Source organism: Papilio machaon, chromosome 3 (assembly GCF_912999745.1).
Source record: "Papilio machaon chromosome 3, ilPapMach1.1, whole genome shotgun sequence".
Classification (NCBI taxonomy): Eukaryota; Metazoa; Arthropoda; class Insecta; order Lepidoptera; family Papilionidae; genus Papilio; species Papilio machaon.
Window position 1 is genome coordinate 6,012,345 of NC_059988.1, and position 15,350 is coordinate 6,027,694.

The following is a 15,350-nucleotide window of genomic DNA, read 5'->3' on the forward strand; positions in this document are numbered from 1 at the left end:
TATCGTTGTAAATATAATTCATAATTTATTTGTTGTTTTCATTATTTGCCGATATAAAGAATATTTTTATCATCATTTAAAGTGATACTGAAATCTTATTATCATGAAAAAAGGGAATTATGTTAAAATTGACGCCTCTTTTATTACCGCTAAGGTCATGCTAATTTTTTCTCCTACTTCATATTACATTTACATGAAAATATTACGAACGAAGGGAAATTTTATTTTTATATTTTTTAATTATAATTTAATAATATACTTCCTATGTATTATACAAATATTGCATAAAAGCTAATTAAGCTGTTAAGATAAGCTTTTAACTTATTTCATAAGTGGATTAAATAAATAAAACAAACCAACCTCTTTCGTCGTAGTAATATAAAATTCTAATTATACTGCTACTATTTGAATTATGCTAGATTAATGGTAAAATTTGGTACTAAAAATACTAAAAGGATCTTTAGAAACTAAATAAAATTTGCCATGAGAATCCGGCGAACACATCTCTCCCATATAACTCGTCTCATTTGTTACGCACTTTCCAGAAAGATAAGATTCAAAATCACTACATTTTCGTGCCTTGAAAATATTGCCTCTTATTGATTCCTTGAAGTAATAATATGCACATGCATGTTGACAGTTATCTGTAATTAAATACGTTTTGTATTAAAAACCTCGATAGAGGTCAAGCTCAAGGATACTTGATTTTAAAAAAACACGATTGACTCGAGGCTCTACTATTGAAAGAAATAGCGTCATCTATTAGCTGCATTTTTAAGTTTCTAAAGTTTTTAAACATAAACCAAATAAACAATCCCTTCGTATACAAGGCAACGTAAATCTTCGAGACCCACGTAACATTTTCTTATTTTAGAATGTACTAGAAAACATCGAAAAAAGGTAGGCAACGCATCTGCATTTGCGGATGTATATGGGCAACGGTCGCCTCGCTATTTCGGCGAATTCAAGTGGCGGTTTGCTCGTTTGCCACCTTTTGATATAAAAAACAACGCTTACTTCGTTATTTTAGCGATATCAAAAAGTATGTTTGGCATTTTGTAGATTAAAAGATAATTGTATCATATATCTTTTCTCATGATAAAACTTACTTCTGACATCACTTTCTGAGTGACAACACGGTTCCTGCATGTAACCACCATTCGGATAAAAATCTGCATGACCTCTTGGATTTCTAATACCCAAGAAATCTATATTTGTATGTATCACATCCACAAAAGCTGCATCGTTGGCAGAAAATCCGTCTAATAAAAGTGGAAATTCAAAAAATGGACGCGCGGCATCTAAAGCTGTCAAAATACAAAATATTTGTTGGACAACGAATTCAAAAATTATATATTTTTTCACTCGTAACATTGAGATACCTACAACACTCAGAATCCTTAATTAACTAGGAAATCTGCGCTAAGTGATTGCCTATATTACAATTAAACAATAATTAACTAACCAGTTAATCTTCCTGCTATATAACCGTTATTTTTAAGCTGAGAACCTGCAGATCCCATCACGTGTGCTCCTAAACTGTGTCCAATTAAATGCACACGAGATATGTCGAATGCGTAATGCTTCGCTATGGCGATTAGCATATCACTGATCTGAAATCGATAATATTGTTTCATTAAACTACTATGAATATTACATGTATAAATAAAATAATATAGTAAAGTTAATCTTAGAATCTGATCAGTATTATAAACAGCTTTTGCCACAATTAAAAGTTAAAGTTAATAATTAGCCCTTCTGACTATGTTCTATATGTATCTATTCCACATTTAATCGAAGTCCAAATTTTCTATTTAAAAAAAACCTTTACCGAACTATAACAAACACAACAAAAAAGAATTGACTTCAAGCGTGAACAAGTGAAATATGTATTAATTTAATATCTCTATAAATATGAATCTATATTCAGCCAATATAGTTCATTACTGTATGACTTGACAGGATATATATCCATCTTTTATTTTTACACAAATGTAACTTATCATGCAAGTTGAAAAATAATCAAGACTTACATTTAAGATCGTGAGAAAAGCTAGTCTTGTCAATTTTAATACAAAAAACTTTTGGCGGTTACCTGACGGCCAATGTCTTCTGCTTTCATTGCGGCAGAAAGGTAATTGATATGTGATATTTGTCTCCAGTCGACTACAATCACATTGACATCATATGTATCTAAATAAGCATCCTTTATAAGCTGAGTGGCTTTTCCGGAGCCGTCCACCACCCAGCCATGTGTCACCAGTATCAAAGGCTTATCGGCCATAAAGTTTGAATTCGTAAAATTACTCATTAGTAATAACTGATATACTTTAGGATTCTTTCTGAAATTATTGTTACATTATTCAATACGCTTTTAGTTGATTCTATTATGTTCTAAAAGTACTTAGTTGAAGTGATAAGGGACTAGTAGCGGAAAAAAAAATATTTTAACAGAAATTGTTATTGAATATATTACAATATATGAAAATTGCTAATGTATTTGTCCAATTTAAAAAATGCCCGTAAAACCTTAAATTAAAATATTGTTGCGATTCGTTTTGCCATTTTTCCGTTGCGAATCGTTTTTCAACTTATCCGTTGCGAATCATTTTCCCAATTGTCCGTTGCCATTCGTTTTTCCACTTGTCCATTACGATTTTCCCACTCGTTGAAATTTCATTCATTTCATTTACTTCTATTATGTGTTCCAACACACGTGTTTACCAGCGTTTCCAGAAGTAACTTTATTAAACATTCTTTTTAGACGTTGGTCAGTAAGTCACGAGATAGAAAGTAACGATCGCTTGTTGTCTGTTAAGAATAAAGTATCGAGTATATTTACCTCGTATATAACCAAAAACTGCAAATATCTTGTCTAGGTAGACGCGGAATGGTAACATCATCAACTGATGCGGTCAAACTCACGTAATGTGGATCACCATTCATATCCGTAAAATAAACCCAATCGGTTCCATAGTTTCCACTATGGCCGATGCAGGAGCAGCGTGACAAAAAAGCTAAAATATTATAGAAACTTATAAATCTTCTATATTATTTCATTTATAACTGTACTAGTTGTCGACAGCGATTTCGTCCGCGCGGAATTAAAAAAAACTGTTCTACATTTATACTAAATTTCAGCGAGATCTATGCAACTCTTCTGGTGATACCTTGAAAAAACATCCATCCGTCCTTACATCAATCTAAACATTTATAATATTGGTAAAATTGTACTCTGCTATATCGGCGAAGTAAATCAAAGATATGTGTGTAGTGAAGCAAACCACACTGGTCCAGCGTGGTTGGCTATGGCATAGTCACCCTAAACTGGGTAGGTTTCGAAACCTTCAGTGGGTATATGTATTAGCTAAGGCGACTCTACTAGAGTTTAGAGAAGTTTTCGTTTTTTAATGAAACTTTTTGAAAAATCTACTAAAACGATGAGAAAAAAATTATAGAATTGATAATGGCGATATTTAAAAAAAAAGAAAAAAGTACTTGCGAATAATAGAAAAATCAACATAACGGCCACTCCCCGATACATTACGAACCACTTAGCTATTGTATTAGTTCAAATTTTATATACTTAAGACGTCCTCCACACTCCAATTATTTTGACATAATGCAATTTCATAGTATAATTAAGTACCTTACCTTAACTAATTTCACAACTATTGTGAACTCCGCCATTGAATTTACGAAACTTTTTGTGCAGATATCCGATAGAGCTACGCAATCATTTACTAAAAAAAACATAAAACCTTAATCTCTGTCAATAAAAGGAAAATGATTGCTAAATGTATATTAATATTTTGGCAATGCGAACGATGCGATGGTTAGAACTAACGAATGTTTTTCACATTTTTAAAAAATGGAACACTACACACTTCATTTGTGTAATGTAGTGAAAATTAGTGATCGGTATTACTTATGTTACTGCATAATGTATCAAATAAAACATAAACAATCTATATATATATAAAAGAAAGTCGTGTTAGTTATACCATTTATAACTCAAGAACGGCTGAATCGATTTGACTGAAAATTGGTGGGCAGGTAGCTTAGAACCAGGAAACGGACATAGGATAGTTTTTACCCCGTTTTCTATTTTTTAATTCCGCGCGGACGGAGTCGCGGGTAAAAGCTAGTTTTATATAATTTAAACGATTCCAATCGTTTGATATTTAACATTAGAACATATGTATGAGAAAAAAATAAGTATTTATGTTAACTATATATTCCTCGTAACCGTATAGTTCCACTGCCCTGACACAAAATACAGTTGTTTTTTTTAAAATAGAAGGAAAATAAAACGGAAAGCAATATGTTTTTGTACATGTGTCACCAATGAAAATCCACGATAACACTTTAATGTTTACCTTAATAACAAACTATTACATACGGTAAAATACCAACGCCGTGACGTCATTTGAATTCCATCCTGTTTTTCACTGAGATAAAACGAATACAAATAAAATGAAAAGTAATGTGCATAAATTATTTAATTAATAAAATACAGTAGTGACAAGAATACGTATGTTACACGACATAACAAAATCATCTTTCACAAAATTTCTTTAAAAATGGTGGGATTTATACAACTTTATATAAATTTTCAATTATAATTCAAACGCTTCCAGTGCTTAAAAGGATTGTTTAAAACATCAGTAAATAACACGTCATTTTTCACATCTTGTACAAACAGCGTGGAAACAGAAAATTTAATATGAAAGCAATAAATAACACTTTAAGCTCCCTAAAATAAAATAAAATATAGTTTCTTTTCCTAATCCAAAATAACAATTGTGCCATAAAAGGATGTCATTTAATAAATAACATTTTAAACTTAACTTATGTAATTGTATACGAATCAAACTTTACTAAAAATCTAATTATATATTTAATTAAAGCAGATAAAATTAAAGCATTTTTTTGAATATTTACGATAAAATTTATTTAAAACCAAAACGCATTATTTCATAAGAGGATATATACTAAACAAAATATAATAAAAAATGATGGAACAGGATGTTACAATTAAAAATAATAAAATTAAATAATAGCATATTACTTAAAAAGCTTGTTGCTCGGGTTGGACTTCTGTAATTTAAATTTTTAAATAATTGAACAAACATTCAGTACCTAATGTGATTTCATCTTCACGTTCAGTCTACTTATCATCCTACTTCCAAAAGGAGGAGGTTCTCAATAAGTCTGTACTTCTTTATATTTATCCTCCTATACTTGGCCCCTAAACTATTATATTTGGAGGTTAATATGCAAAAAATTAAATGAATAATATCGTTATGTAATACTGAAATTGAAAAAGATTAATAAATTAAAGGATTATATTCAAAAGGTTTTATTTTAAATAAGTCGCGTGTCGTCATTCAAGCAAACGAGTTAGAAAATTGACTCAAAAATTCACAGCCTTTAATTTACCAATACAACTCAGTGCGCAGTGTACCTAGCATGAATATGACAATCGACAATAGCCAATATGGAAATAGTCATCGACAAAATTGGTATTAAAATTTGTCGTAAAGACACCAAAAATCTCTTACTAATTTCGACATAATTGACGATGGCGATACGAAGGCGATTGTCACATATGTTCGTGCTAGGTTCACAGTTCTTGTCAACAACAACATACAAATATAACAAACACTTATAATACAATGTTTTAACAGCTTCGAAATATTCCACCTGATATTTTTTATTCAAAACAAGAAACCTGATAAACTTCAGAGCATAGATTCTTCAACAACATATTTTAAAATGTATAAAAAAATGTTAATAGCATTTAGATATGTGAAAATTGAAAAATTGGTCATTTACTCTCTCATTCTTAATCTCTTTTCTATTATATTTTCCTAGTTAAATAGTTGCTCGATTAAGATAGTGTTTCACCGCAATGTGATGGTAACAGGAGAAAAATGGAAACCTTAGATAAAATCAAACTTTTTTTTATCACCTCTAAATAGAAAAATGACTAAGTCTAAGTTGTCTAAGTTGATTCAGTATTGCCTTCTGGCTATGGAATAAAGTATAAATAATGGAATGTATCAAAGCTGTTAACGTCATAGAAATTGAACAATAAAAGTGAAGGCACAAATTAGATTTACTTTATCTTACAAAAATTTCGAAGAAAAATCAGCAAATATGCATTTTATAATAATAATTGTAAAACATATAACATCTTAATGTACTTTAACTATTCTGTTATTTGAATAATATTTATATTGTATCTATATATTGCAGATTAAAACTTATACACTAGTGTCTTTGATCAGAAAGTTATGTAGTATATTTAGGTCCAATAGTGAGATTAACAATAAAAAAATGCATAAATTGCATATGTTGCATATATACGTAACAATTAGTAATTATATTACAAATCAGTATCCTCAACATAGACTCTTATGGCTTGAAATATTTTAAAGTTACATGCGCTTTTAGCAAAATTTTCCGGACTGTGTAAATAGCATAGCAAAATTTTAACACTCAAATGTCAAACACAAAGACCAAAAATGTCAAACATGTTTTTAATCTGGATTAGAGAAATATAGGAAATCCAGGAAACAATGACTTTTCTATTAATCATATTCTAAAAATGAGCAAATATTGATACAGACAATCCTGGATGATAACGGGGAGTCCATGGAACCGCAATATTTTTCTAATTTATAGAGGTTTCTCACTAACCCGAGTGTCTCGCTTATGGAGGTTGTCTCACTACACCAATGACTCACGCTTCTATAAACCTATAGAGGTTTATCATTTATCCAGCTTCAACTGTATTTGTAACTGAATTCACAAATCATGCTATCAAAACTTTAATTTTTCTTTCCACCCCTGTCCTACACATAGGACACAAATCAATATCAGTAATAGAACATCTTTCGCAACAACACATATGGCCACAAGGTACAAAAACTATCTGTGATCTAGCATCCATACATATAACACATTCACCTTCCAATTCATTTTGTTCTTCTTTCACAGTCAATACTCCCAAACATGCTTGGTCCTCAACATTATCCTCCAAAGGAGCAGTAGGTTGGAAATTGTCTATATCCCTGATCAATAATTCTTGGTTGCTATTTGACAGTTTATCATCAATATACAGATTTATGGCTCTTAATATTCCATCTCTATCTACTGAAAGTGTCACACCACTTTCTTTCAACTTTTCTGGAGTAATGTTTGCTAAAGAATCACCAGAAAATAAAAACTTGACTAAAAATGGTAAGCAATGTATTACACCTTCTTGTAAAAGGTAATTTGCTAACATTGGGTCCAAATGTTTGCTTACATTTAGCAAGTTTTTGGGTGCTGAATCAATTAACTTCTGATAGTTTTTCAACCAGAAATCTTTACTGCTATTGTTTTCAATCTCAACCTCCTTTATAGTTTCAATAAGTTGCTTCCTACGTTTCTTTCTTTGGTCAAACAAATCATCTAATAAATTAACAAGCTGCATCCTTTGTTGTAGTAATTCATTGTAATTGTAGGCAATGTGTAATTTTTTCTTCTCTTGTTCAATAACACTTAGTTTAGCAAGATGTGAAGAAATTAATGATATTTCTTCATTCAAACTCCAAGTCTTTGCATCAACTTTTTCCAGTAATGATGTGACAAGTGCTTTTTGAACATCCTCATCTTCCAAAAGCTGTTGAACTAAAACTGTTCGAGAGTTATCTTTAGCATTTAAAAATTCTGATAATTTTGAATTACTTTCTGATTCTTGTATCAGTATATTTTCTTTGATATTATTTAAATTATCTTTATAATCTTTCAAAAAGTATTGAACTGAATTTTCATCATTCATAAGATTTTCCATTGCCTGTAATACTTCTGATTTTTTTATGTTATCATAGTTCTGTCTAGTTAATTCAAGCAGCCTATCATGCTCAGCTTTTTCATAGGCCAATTGTTGTTGTATCACTTCTGGCTTAAGACCATCCGATTGAATGAAGTTCTTTACTGTTATATCAATATCTTTTTCATTATCTTGTATGGCCTTTATTAATCTCTGCCTTTCAACTTCTCTACCTTCATGTACTTTAGCTATTTCTGTGTCTAAGTTTATTTGTTCCCGAATAATCTCTGAGAGAAACTTGTCTCTCTGTTCCTGATTCGCCTTGTGTATCTTTCTCTCTTGTTCAATAATAGCAGCCTCTTGCTCCTCCCATGTTACAGTATTTTGCCTTATAAAAGGATTGTGACTTTTATTTATTTCCCGTTCTTGTAAATCATTAGTCTCTGTTACTGAAGGAGGTATATACTCTATATTTATTGATTCACATAAAAACATCATTATTGCTTTGATGCCTTTGCATGTTATTTCTATAGGAGGGAATGTAAATTGATTTCCATCAAGATCTATTTGTCTTAAATTCCGAGCTAAACATACCTCCGGACATAATTCAGTCAAGTCCTCATTCTGACATATGTTTAAATAATTTAAAGCCTTTAAACTACCTATTGAAGGTGTCAAATTGGTTAATTTATTATTTGAAACATCTAATATTCTTAAACTTTCCAAATACTTAATACCATCTGGGATTGCCTTCAGCATATTATGTTGAATATGTAGTTCAGTGAGGTTAACTAAGTATCTTATATCATTAGACAAATGGTTAAACCTATTGTAGCTCAAATCAATAATCTTAATGAGGTGTAGATCAGATAATAAACCTCCATGGTCTAATGTTCGCAAGTAGTTATTTTGTAAATATAGATTATCTTTTCTGAACACTTTACAAATGGAAAATATACCAGACGGTAAATGTCGTAGCTCACAATCAGATAGATCAAAGTCTGGCTCAGGTGACTCCTTAGCCAAGTACAATTTCCGCTCCAATTTAGCTCGCGCGTCGTTGGTATTGTTATTTAACAACGACATCGTTGCTCTCTGAACACCGGACACAGCACAACCCATGAAAATATAAATAATATTACGAAACGTTATTAAACACCGTCACCGATGCATTGTATTAATCACACGAGTTTATTAATTATTTACTGAGTATACATCATTTACACACTACAGCGCAATAAAGTATGAATAATACTTTCACGATACATTACTTGATTTAGCAAATAAAACAGATTATCTATAAATTATAAAAAGAGATAAAGAAATATTGTTATTTCTAATTGCTCAATTTTGCAATTCTTTGTTAATATTTTCTTATCATGTTTACAGTTCCGATAACAACAAATGTCAATGTCAGTTTTATTTTTATTTTTAAAGCATCGATGTACGTTTCATTTTTTGCATTTTCGTCAGACAGATAAACTATGAAAATAATACACAAAAAATCCAATGTTTTCTGTGCGAAAGAAAAGATTAATAGAACAATCTTCGTGTTCGAACATAATTCATTGTTATTATTTCAATATTATAATTAACTGTTATACAGTCTTTAATGTAATATTTATAAGCTGATATTAAAAAATGAAATATTACTTAGTGTAATGTAAACCTTTATTTTCTTATATTATGTACAATTAGTTAAAAAAATGATACAATACAAGTATATCACAAAAACCTTAAATAAAATTAACTTAATACCTATCTGCCCAATCATTATTATCGACGATTTCATATTGCAAGCGCATGTTATTTTTAGGACTATTCATTTCCAATTGACGGAAATCTTTTTTATTTTCTTTATTTAAATTGTCCGCATCTTTGTGTCTTTTATATTCATAATTGTTAATCCAGTCGCCCCCAGACTGGTTTTTGCTACTAGCTTCATAATCTTTATAATCGTTTATTTGATAAAAATGCTTGTTATTAAGCATCGGTGAAAAATGTTGTACATTTTGTTTATGTATGGGATTTGATGTTTTAAAACTGACATCTATCTCTTCCTCAAAATCATCACCATCATTGTCATGTTTGCTAAAATCTTTATTCTCATAAATTGGTAAATTACGACTATGAGATACGATATCAGATTTATTTTCATTACCTTGTTTTTTCATATTAGTGTTAGTATTATATTTAACTATTTTGTCTTTACCTTGTACGTCCAATCCTTCAAATCCAGTGTTATAATTTTGCCTTGGCGTATAAAATCCACTGTAATCATTCTTAATTCTATAAATATCTGATACTTCGATAGGGTAATCATGACCCTCGCCAGCTTGATTTACTGCTTCTAATTTGATTGATTTCTGATCAAGCTCGCCCTTTTCTTCTTCATTGGCGAACATAATATTGTTAATATATTGTTTTATGTTTGATTGGTATTGCTTGAAATTTTCCTTCGGTATTAGAGGAGCAATGTTGCCGTCGCCGGGAAAATTTTCTGGCCTCATTTCTATAATTCTATATTGATCTGGAAGTTCGGCATTTGGTAAGATGGGACGCCGTTCTTCAGCTGGCAGTGATGGAATTAATTTATGTTGTAAGGGTACAACTCCTCCTCTAAATCCATTTTTTTCGGTAGGCGTTTGCGACAAGACTTGTGGCGCTTTACTAAAATAATCAAACAAATGAAATGTTGGTATATCTGGTACTCGATAAGTTTCTGCCGCTGGAAGTTTAATAACCACAGTTTTACCTTGATGGTAGCCAATGCCATGGCCTTCGAAAGGTTTGTTTTTAGAATTCTCCTTTTTATTAGGTTTTCGTAGAGGGACTTGGCTTTCATCATCACTATTGGAGTCGGCATCACAGTACATTTTATTTAGTTTTTGTGTATCCTTATCAGACAACCCAAGCCTTTGTCCAATATTTGCTCCGTTCTAAAAAAAATAGTGTTTTATGATAACGTATTCAAATGAAAGGAATAGAAATTAATATGTAAAAATTGTAAACCTGTTTTGGTACTAAAGTATCTTGGCCATTTGATGAGAATGCCTTTCTACCGTAGTGCAAGACGCTTTCATAGTCGTAACCAATGCCGAAATCAGAAACGGCAAATGTGTTGTACTTTCGAAAGTTATGTCTAGCGGCTGTAAATTAAAAAAAATATATATGTTCATCGTGAACGAGCTAGGTAAATTAAAATCATTTAATGACGTCTTTACAAGTATATTATATATAATGTATTATTGTTTAAAAATATATATTAAGGTCAATTCATTGTTAGTATCTGCTGCTAGTCCAGAAACAAAACATTTACCTGCATTTTAATTTGACCAAAAATGCAATAACTTTTAGTTGAACAATTATTTACGGAATTTGACATAAATAATATTATAGTTAAAAGAACCATCCAAAGGTTTTTTTTTAAATAATATCATTGACATCAGAACTAAATGTGTACCAAATTTCAGATCAATCTATCAACAGGAAATGGTCTTATTTCACAAATTAAATTTGACCCAAATATACAGAGCAAGTTAAAACAAAATATATTGACTAATTTGTATACTCACGTTGAAGTATGTTTTCCCAATGAACATCGATGTAGTCGTCTCTATCGGGACTGCTCTGCATGTGGTAGAAGCCGAGGGTATGGAGCAGCTCATGCACCACGGTACCGTGCCTGAAACAGCCGCGCCCCACAGGGTGTCGCCCGTACAAGTTCAGAACTTGGTAACCCCCTTGGTAGCCCACTTGAGAGAAGCAACCGCGTCTACTGCCCTGAAATTATAATTAAATTGCGGTGTGATATTATACGAGGAAGAGGACAGCAATTTTATGTGCCAATGGCACCTTTGATTTAAGTAAATATGAGGAATACAGAAATTTGTTAGGATAAAAGTGTAGGTAAGTGATGAAGAGTCTTTTAGTTCTTTTACTGAAGATCCTTGATTTTCATTAATTTATTCTTATTGTACTTTTTTAAAAAAATTATGCAAATAAAAAGCTTAATTTATTAAAAAAATAATAGTATATTTTAACGTCTCCTAGAAAATTGTGTAGTCTTTACATTGCCTTTTAAATCGAACCTAGATGCTTTAACTTGTCCCCAATTTTGTATTGCGAACGCGTGCGAGAAACTCAACGGTATTAGGTTACCTGCAACCGACAGATATCAGTATGTAAACACTTATGTAAACATTTAAATACATTAGTAGCTAACTACAAAACAATATACTAAGGAAACTCTTGAGAATATACATGTTCTGTTTCATTACTCGACTAATTCGGGAAGGTAATGTTTTTTCGTGGTTTGTATAACTGTCAATTTCATTGTTACCTCTTGTAGCATAAACGACTGAATCAATTTTGACGAGTGAGGTGTCATTCTATTCGTATTCTACTCATGAGTGTCATGATGTGTGTTACCATCTATAGGAATTTTTGTTTTTCTAATTTACTAACAAACGTATATCAATACATACCTGTATGACGACCGCGTCTCTATCTCCTTTTTGGTATGGTCGAAATTTAACACAGGATGCTTGTGCTATATCTTCAATACCGCTCTTTATGGCGTGCAACTGATCATCATCTGAAATGGAAAGCGACCACCTTTTATCATCACTTTATATTCATTCTTCTGGCTGTCATTTTCAAGGGCCGCTTAAAATACATCCCTTATTGCTCTCGTCTAGTAGCCGCTTTAGACTTAACTTGAACATGTATAGTTCTTTTCAAATATCTTGGCGGCCCAAAGTCAACAGCGCGCAGTGCCCCTCCCCCATTTCCCACCACACCTCGCTACACTTAAAATTGTGTTCTACTCGCGAAGTTAAGAGCCGCCAAAATATCTGAATAATACTGTAACAGGAGTAACGAATAAAACAAAGTTAACTTCGTTTTATGGGACGATTCATTAAGAACAAAATGTTTGTAATAATAAATATATAAATAAACGAATACATGTATATACCCACTAAAGTGTTCACGTTGTATGAAGTAAACAACTTCATTATCTGGCCATCTTTTGGTGGTATCACGAAGGCCGTTCCTCGATAGGCCCTCGGCAACGGATTCCACGATGACGCGCCGCTGCCTGTCGTTCAGGATCAAATCTCCTTCGAACTTGCCGCTCTCCTCCCACGCGTTGTCCTGTATCACATCGTCTTCATCACCTTCCACATCGGTATTACCTTTAAAAAGGTAGGCCTTAATAGTCATCATTGCAGTAAGTAATAGAGGACAGATTTTTATCGCTAGGAATTATGATATAAAAAACTTACTGCCACTCTCAGAGTCTTTATATTGACTTCCCCTTAATGTAAATTTGTTATCACTAAAGCTACAATAAAGACTAATTTAAGCTAATGACTAATTTAGATTAACATTGTTTTCAGATTACATATAAAATGTACACAATTCTCAGCACCCGTAGTCCTTACACAGGACTGGACGTATTGCATCGTTTGGCAAGTTATCATTAAGTGCTATAGTTAAGTTCGATAAAAAAACAAATTACACTTAGACAGTTATAATTAATTTTTTCTACGAGAAAAAAAAGGGAATGACTGTTGTAAAGTATTTACAATACATTTTTTTCGTTAGAAAGACAAGGTATAATTTTATATCACTATATTCTCAAACTTTTGATTCCAAAAACTTGTGCACTTTTTTTTTACAAAACCTTGCTTTGCTTTCTATAACTAAAATTAATATTAGTAGATCCATTTGTTAATTTCCATGAATGGCTCAGTAACTCACTTTTTAAATTTAAATCCAACTGTGAAGTTTTTTGTAAGAAATCACTGAACTCTTCCAATTCACTTTGAGTCATAGTCCAGCACTTTGTCACTAGAATATTTAAGAAAAACACAACTCTGGGCCACTTCATAATTCAGTGAACTATTATTTTTATATCTGTAATGATTTTAAATTAATGCGAATATCATTTTAATGAAATGCGTGAATATTTATAATTATCCGGTAATAAAATCCGATTCGTCAGCGTTAACGAGCGGCGTCCATCGAAATCGCGATTAACAAAACCCATCGGATTGTAGCGAATTTAATATAGGTTCAGATACAACCATTTCACAAGGCGTGGGGCCGCAACTGCGCCCGCTTGCCATTACCATTGCGACAGACAGACAAGTGTTTGCTTCTCGTTTGCCGCCAATCCGCGCAACAATAAATTGCTAAATTTATCGACCGAGTTGTCTTACAATAAAACTCATGATTTCCTTTGTATACCACAATGCCATTTATGTTCTATTTGTGTAATAAAAAGTGTACAATTTTAGGTCATTTACACAAACACGGCGTTGCGGTTTATTAACACCGTTGTACACATTGACAAATCTTGACACGAATTAAAGAAACATAAACTATCAACAATCACGTTAACATTTTTTGCTATTACTTATATTTTTAAATAATATTTAAAGACTTTTCATTCCAGCTCGTAAATAACAAAGAAATTTTTATTAAATTGATGTTACAGGTTGTTAAAAAAATTAGATCAAATTCATTTTACAGCTGACAAGCGATTATAACTACAAGCGCAGCCAATTGCTGTACTAAAAGACGAATTTCAAATTACCAGGGCTTAGCTTCGGGCTGCTTAGAGGCCTTAAATCCCGACACGAGTCAGCATACTAATGCGCTAAGTAAAAGCACTTTCTCGGGAGCCTATTTGATTAGTCATTCAGAGGTTTGCGGTGAATGAGTCTTACTGTTTTAAACCGTACAAGTTTTATATGTATGATAAAAATCTTCATATTATCATGAATTAGATATATTTAAAAAAATAAGTCACGGTATTAGTTTCTTTATTACATTAACAGCTTTTGCCCGCGACTCTGTCCACGCGAAATTAAAAAATAAGTAGTTACTACTTACTTAACCTGTATGTTCTTCCAGACTGTGTTCTACATCCGTGCCAAAATTAATCAAGAACCGTTGAACAGTTACGGATTTATAATATTATTAAGAAGTAAGATACCTAGATTTACTTACATTTATTACATTTAAATGTGTCGTGGTACATTTTATTAAGCTTTTAAGTATAATATAGTTGTTAAATTTCTATAATTTGATATTCACGGAGATTTTTTGTGTCACAAATATAGAGATTTACAAGTGGTTTATCGATATTAGAGGTGAGAGGTGTGCGAAGACCGCGCCATATCATTTGGTAATCAATCATATCTGCCTAACCCTCTTGGTTACAAGCGTGAGTTATGTTGTTGTTGTTTATTTACTTTACACTTACAAGCTTGTACATATCCAAGACGAAGACGAAGACGAAAAGTACAGAATTATTAATTCTCATAGTAAAGATCGTATTAACAAAATTAACAACTTCCCGCAACCTTATAATTGAAGAAAACCTATTTACATTAGACATGTTTGTATTACATAAAATTCTCGTCTTAACGTAGACATAAGGTTCGGAAAGTGGCCAGTTCACTTTCTTTTAGATTCCGATTTCAACTGCGTCGTAAGGATCTTGTCCTACTCACAG

The 15,350-nt window shown here is 31.7% G+C and overlaps 3 protein-coding genes across 4 annotated transcripts; all 3 read right to left on the reverse strand.

The window, feature by feature from the left end:
- Positions 1 to 379: 379 nt before the first annotated feature.
- LOC106720442 (hepatic triacylglycerol lipase) lies at positions 380 to 2,327 on the reverse strand. The gene is made up of 4 exons (XM_014515146.2): positions 2,096 to 2,327; positions 1,466 to 1,613; positions 1,110 to 1,307; positions 380 to 644 (listed from the first exon to the last, which is right to left on the reverse strand). Exons 1-4 carry the CDS (start codon positions 2,309 to 2,311, stop codon positions 421 to 423), a joined length of 786 nt encoding a protein of 261 aa, XP_014370632.2. The 5' UTR covers positions 2,312 to 2,327; the 3' UTR covers positions 380 to 420.
- Positions 2,328 to 6,668: 4,341 nt separating this feature from the next.
- Positions 6,669 to 9,108, reverse strand: LOC106720429 (E3 ubiquitin-protein ligase LRSAM1-like). Its single transcript, XM_014515130.2, has one exon. The coding sequence runs from the start codon at positions 8,942 to 8,944 to the stop codon at positions 6,821 to 6,823; it is 2,124 nt and encodes a 707-aa protein (XP_014370616.2). The 5' UTR covers positions 8,945 to 9,108; the 3' UTR covers positions 6,669 to 6,820.
- Positions 9,109 to 9,570: 462 nt separating this feature from the next.
- On the reverse strand, positions 9,571 to 13,957 carry LOC106720435. 2 transcript variants are annotated; one of them, XM_014515137.2, is made up of 6 exons: positions 13,589 to 13,957; positions 12,805 to 13,020; positions 12,310 to 12,419; positions 11,398 to 11,605; positions 10,835 to 10,971; positions 9,571 to 10,761 (listed from the first exon to the last, which is right to left on the reverse strand). In XM_014515137.2, exons 1-6 carry the CDS (start codon positions 13,716 to 13,718, stop codon positions 9,574 to 9,576), a joined length of 1,989 nt encoding a protein of 662 aa, XP_014370623.2. In that variant the 5' UTR covers positions 13,719 to 13,957; the 3' UTR covers positions 9,571 to 9,573. The 2 variants fall into 2 exon arrangements, with proteins under 2 accessions (XP_014370623.2, XP_045542383.1); XM_045686427.1 differs by lacking the exon at positions 13,589 to 13,957 and having other exon boundaries at positions 12,801 to 12,918.
- Positions 13,958 to 15,350: the final 1,393 nt, after the last annotated feature.

Excerpts from the sequence above, each read along its gene's own strand:
- LOC106720435 (XM_014515137.2), bottom strand. The coding sequence starts at position 13,718 with ATGAAGTGGCCCAGAGTTGTGTTTTTCTTAAATATTCTAGTGACAAAG. Across the intron at positions 13,021-13,588 it reads GTTGGATTTAAATTTAAAAA|GTAATACCGATGTGGAAGGT; the intron begins GTGAGTTACTGA and ends ACCTTTTTAAAG. Across the intron at positions 12,420-12,804 it reads CATACAACGTGAACACTTTA|ATGATGATCAGTTGCACGCC; the intron begins GTGGGTATATAC and ends TTTCCATTTCAG.
- LOC106720442 (XM_014515146.2), bottom strand. The coding sequence starts at position 2,311 with ATGAGTAATTTTACGAATTCAAACTTTATGGCCGATAAGCCTTTGATA. Across the intron at positions 1,308-1,465 it reads TATAGCAGGAAGATTAACTG|CTTTAGATGCCGCGCGTCCA; the intron begins GTTAGTTAATTA and ends GTATTTTGACAG. Across the intron at positions 645-1,109 it reads CTCAGAAAGTGATGTCAGAA|ATAACTGTCAACATGCATGT; the intron begins GTAAGTTTTATC and ends ATTTAATTACAG.
- LOC106720429 (XM_014515130.2), bottom strand. The coding sequence starts at position 8,944 with ATGGGTTGTGCTGTGTCCGGTGTTCAGAGAGCAACGATGTCGTTGTTA.